The 5,298-nt window shown below is 35.8% G+C and overlaps 1 protein-coding gene across 1 annotated transcript in view; it reads left to right on the top strand.

Moving 5' to 3' along the window:
* The first annotated feature begins 85 nt into the window (after window positions 1-85).
* LOC121410617 overlaps window positions 86-5,298 on the top strand; it is a 49,979-nt gene continuing 44,766 nt past the window's right edge. The window contains exons 1-6 of the mRNA XM_041602831.1: window positions 86-343; window positions 649-806; window positions 2,660-2,766; window positions 3,140-3,254; window positions 3,546-3,671; window positions 5,006-5,158. Coding sequence (XP_041458765.1) covers window positions 142-343; window positions 649-806; window positions 2,660-2,766; window positions 3,140-3,254; window positions 3,546-3,671; window positions 5,006-5,158 — 861 coding nt within the window. The 5' untranslated portion in view covers window positions 86-141. The remainder of the gene's footprint in view (window positions 344-648; window positions 807-2,659; window positions 2,767-3,139; window positions 3,255-3,545; window positions 3,672-5,005; window positions 5,159-5,298) is intronic.

The following is a 5,298-nucleotide window of genomic DNA, read 5'->3' as shown; positions in this document are numbered from 1 at the left end:
GTATTGGATTTTTCCTTTAAAAAATGAATTCTAATCATTTTGTGACTCTTGACCCCTCCCCCTCTCACATTTTTTTCACAGGGTCAGTCAATAGTTTGGTCATGGAAGGAAGTAAGCAGTCAAGAGCTTCACAACATCACCATGGTAACTCCTCCAGATGAAGAGAATGCTTCCAGCAGCATCCTGACATCGTCCCTTGTTCCAGAGTCTGAGGGAGGCTTCACCAGTGGACCAATGCAGGCATTGGGTAGCTACTCACACACCTGGGAGCAGGCAGGGACATTCTATGTCAGATCTAAGGGAGCCAGGAATAGTGTAGGATGTGTCCGGGTATGGGATTCAGGTAGGCCACACCCTTACATATGAAGTTTCAAGCACAAAACGCCATTTCATGATCACTGCCAAATCTATTAAAAAAAAGATGCCTTTGATTTCCTGTTTTTACACTCCGGTTGAACATAATTGATACATGATCTTCTAACAACAATAATATTGAAAAAAAAATTATATTTATTTATCAGGAGTTTGCTCCCACTCTTACCTTAATTCTTGAAGTATAATTCTTATATTGAATTCATATCTGAAAGCCAAATTAGAAAATTGATATTTTGAATTCCTGTTTCTTTTGTCATCTTATCCATATTTCAGATACATTCACCACTACCCCTTCACCAACATGTGTAGACAGTACTGGTGGGGTTGTTCAGAGGGGACATCGGATTGACCTGACCTCTAGCCAATCAGATACTACAATCTATTACACCCTAGATGGTTCCATCCCGGAGCCAAACGGGTCAACAACAAGGGTAAGACTCAATATATTCATCTTTCATACAGACAATATAAGCATTCATTTTTAGACATATGTCAGTGACATATGGAATCAGATTTGAGGACTTAAAGGGATTAAATCAATATTTACAATTGACATAGACTTTTAAATTACATTTGATTGTTACTGTTAACCGTATATTTTATATTACAAGCCCATGTAGTAGTCGGCATTTATTGACTGCCACATTTTTGTTGGTTTCCACATAAGGTAGTTTTTGTCTCACCTGCGAAGCAAAGTGAGACTATAGGCGCCGCTTTTCCGACGGCGGCGGCGACGGCGGCGGCGGCGTCAACATCAAATCTTAACCTGAGGTTAAGTTTTTGAAATGACATCATAACTTAGAAAGTATATGGACCTAGTTCTTGAAACTTGGCCATAAGGTTAATCAAGTATTACTGAACATCCTATTAGAGTTTCATGTCACATGACCAAGGTCAAAGATCATTTAGGGTCAATGAACTTAGACCATGTTGGAGGAATCAACATCGAAATCTTAACCTGTGGTTAAGTTTTTGAAATGTCATCATAACTTAGAAAATATATGGACCTAGTTCATGAAACTTGGACATAAGGTTAATCAAGTATCACTGAACATCCTGCATGAGTTTCACGTCACATGACCAAGGTCAAAGGTCATTTAGGGTCAATGAACTTTGGCCGAATTGGGGATATCTGTTGAATTCCCATCATAACTTTGAAAGTTTATGGATCTGATTCATGAAACTTGGACATAATAGTAATCAAGCATCACTGAAAATTTTGTGCAAGTTTCAGGTCTCATGATTAAGGTCAAAGGTCATTTAGGGTCAATGAACTTTGGCCGAATCAGGGGTATCTGTTGAATTACCATCATAACTTTGATAGTTTATTGGTCTAGTTCATTAAACTTGGACATTAGAGTAATCAAGTATCACTGAACATCCTGTGCACGTTTCAGGTCACATGACCAAGGTCAAAGGTCAATGAACTTTGGCCGAATTGGGTGTATCTGTTGAATTACCATCATAACTTTGAAAGTTTATGGATCTGATTCATGAAACTTGTACATAAGAGTAATCAAGTATCACTGAATATCCTGTTTGAGTTTCAGGTCACATGATCAAGGTCAAAGGTCATGTAAGGTCAATGAACTTTAGCCATGTTGGGGTTTTTTGGTGAATCTCTGTAAGTTTATTGGTCTAGTTCATAAAAAGTGGACATAAGAGTAACCATGTATCACTGAACATCTTGTGCGAGTTAGAGTACTATTCAAAGTCAGCACTGCTGCTATATTGAACCGCGTGATGCAGGTGAGACGGCCAGAGGCATTCCACTTGTTCAGTAAAACTAACCCCTTCCAACCTTTGTTTACTGCTATTGTAAAGTCATTTACCATGTAATTATGTATTGATAAGTTTTAACATGTTACAGAACAGAAATAATTCTTCAGTTTCATTTCATAAAACAACCGTTATTAAGTACTATGAGAAGAATATAAAAGCACCTTGGTAGGTTGTTGGTTCCTGGAAGTCCTTTAAGATAAAGAGAAGTAATATAACTGTGGTGTGTAGGTGAAAGTTCATTTGCTTGTGGAAATTTTTGTCAAAGCCTATGATTTGTTTTTTAACAATTCTGCACACCTAATGCTTACTCCATCAGAACTATTTAAGCACTGTATAATACTGGAATGTAATCACGCTGACAATAGCACGGCTTATGTACTCTTAAAATTCTTGATATACAAATTTGAAACTTGATTTCAGATTGTATTCCAAAGATAAGAAATATATGGTAACTAATAATGAAGTACACCACCATCATAATCTCTTCTGCTATAAACGTTAGGTGTTGAAAGCTGACCAAGGTATCATCTTAAAACGATCTGGCCTTCACATCTTGAGAGCGATATCCCATAGTGATCATGCACTACCAAGTGAGATATTCACATCAGGGTAAGGTTTACTTACATATCTTTTATTTTCTTGTATTGACTGAAAATCTAGGGATCAGAATTATATAAATGCAATTGCATTTACAGCCTCAAAACAATATGCAGTTGTCATGACATTGTATGCAACATTTGATACAGTTTTGCAATGTTGAAATAATTAACAACATAATGAATGTCTAAACATTATTTTGTAAGATCTTTGGTCAATTGTATTCAGCCAGCTGGCTGCAATTATGACTATTTTATTGAATTGTAATTTTGTAATTATGATTTATTGAATATTAATTTATTTATCATAATATGGAAAAGAATTTTGAATATATATTTAGTTATTGTGATATTTTATAATGATGTATGTTTCTTCCATCTTACAGGAGATATTGGGTTTTAGAAGGAACAGATGGAGAGTCTGAGAATGATGACAATGATGCTGCTTCTATAGCAACAGAGGAATTTGAAGAACAGCAGCTTCAGGAAACCCATGGTCCAGTAAGTCTTTAAAAAACAAAATGATGTTGTACACCTTCCCTCATGTGATCATATATTTTTTTTTAAAGATGCAATCAGGAATGGTTTTTCTTTCTGCTGATTCCTAATGCTAAATAAATGGCTATTTTCTTTTTAATAAAGATGACTTCCAGCAGTCCTCTCTTTATTAAGCAATCTCATTAGTTCTTTAGGATGATGTGACCATAGTCTGTTTGAGTTGTCAAAATTCAAGTTCTTGGAATATTTGTTTTACTGAACTGTTGTTTTATTGATGAATTATTGTACTGATAGACCAGCCTTTGGCAATGGCTGCAGTGTATACCTGTTATCAAAGGATGGAAACGCAACTCTCATACAGTTGAGCTTTACTGGGAATTACCTGAAGCACGCTACAGACATTTAGTGGAAGCTTACCATGTGAGTTCACTCAGATATACTTTCTCATTGCCATGGGATATGTCAGCATGATAGTTGTATTAGAAATTGAACATAGCATGTACATGATCACATTGAGTTGAATACTAATTTTTAAGTAGTAATTTTATAGTTATTTTCAAGGCTCTGTTTATTTTGTATTTTTCTAGAAAAGCCTCTTTGACCTTCAAGTTCAATTGAAATTTAGCAACCTTTCATTGTTATATTGTTATGAGATTATAAGACTACCAGTGTCATAACACCAAATGCTGCTGATTAATAATTTGTGAATTAAATTCACTGAAACCCTTTTCTAAGTCTCTTGTACTACCATTGAGTTGATGGAAAGTTTATTGTTAAAAAAATGTATGAATGTACTAGATTACTACCAAATACAACAAAAAGGCTAGCATAGTTCTGCCCACAAAGTTGATATCAAATGATAAAATCCATATGAACCATTGTTCAATATACAGTCCGACCTCTCTTATCCGGACACATTGGGACCAGCACCAATCCGGATAAGGGATTTATCCGGATCTGGGAGAAACAATATAAAATACACGAAGCTGCAGCCTGCACCACCCCAAAGTAACGGCGGTAGCTACCGGTACATGTTATCTATTGTAGTGGGTGTACAGACAGTATTAACTGCAGTTTCAGTGGAAATTATAGGCGGCATTTTTACGGAAATGAAATCGATCGATGCCCAAAACTTTTGGATAATTTACCTGCTAAAATGATTGAGGTATACATCAAGCATACCTTTAAAGAAAGAGAATGACTCGATGAAACTGAGTTTTACAATTAGATCATCGTGGCGGGTATCGCAGCTTCACAATGTCAGCCATTGTTATACTGACTGTAGGCTCAAACATGATAGATGGCCCTGTCCGTATTGTGGCCTATAGACATGCGTTGGTTTTTCCCGGGAAACAAAAAGAGAACGTGATGAAATGTTTGCGCTGCGCCCTGATTTAATAGAAAATTATCCCTCTTAAGTTCTGTCGGTGATTTGAATGAGATATTTTCATGAAAAATAATGTTGTTGTAGGTAGACTATATTGGAAAATATACGTAATCAAAGTGAGTTTGCATAAAAGATGGAGTTTAGATTGAAATCTCATTTCCTCACGTCCTTGATAGAATTTGAAAAAAAAATCTCGGCAAGTATGCGTCCGGATAATAGAGAGATCCGTATAAGGGGAGGCCGGATAAGAGAGGTCGGACTATATATATTGTCATATTTTCTAAACTGTAATGTAACAATTTATGTTTCACTTTGTAACATAAATCTTTTTATCTTTTTTTATTATGAATATCACTTTTGTCTTCAGATCTATATCAATGGTGTCTGCTATCATAACAACCTGGTGCCTCCATGCCAGAGTATTGGAATCAGTGGTTTTGTGGGTGGAGCCTCCTACATAATTTCTGTTGTTGCCATGCCAACCATGTCTTCATTCTTGCCACATGAGTCCATGAAATTGGTATGAAATCATTTTGCTTTATAAACTGTCCTTTTCTGTGCCTCCCAATGGCAAAGTGAAATCATCTTTTTTTAGACTGCTTAATTGCTTGATTTTAATTAATATGATTAAAAAACCACTCACTTTAAATTAAATCTCTT

The sequence above is a fragment of the Lytechinus variegatus genome, chromosome 3 (genome assembly GCF_018143015.1).
Source record: "Lytechinus variegatus isolate NC3 chromosome 3, Lvar_3.0, whole genome shotgun sequence".
Taxonomy (NCBI): domain Eukaryota; kingdom Metazoa; phylum Echinodermata; class Echinoidea; order Temnopleuroida; family Toxopneustidae; genus Lytechinus; species Lytechinus variegatus.
The sequence above is the reverse complement of the archived record's forward strand: the minus strand, read 5'-3'. Positions and strand labels throughout refer to the sequence as shown.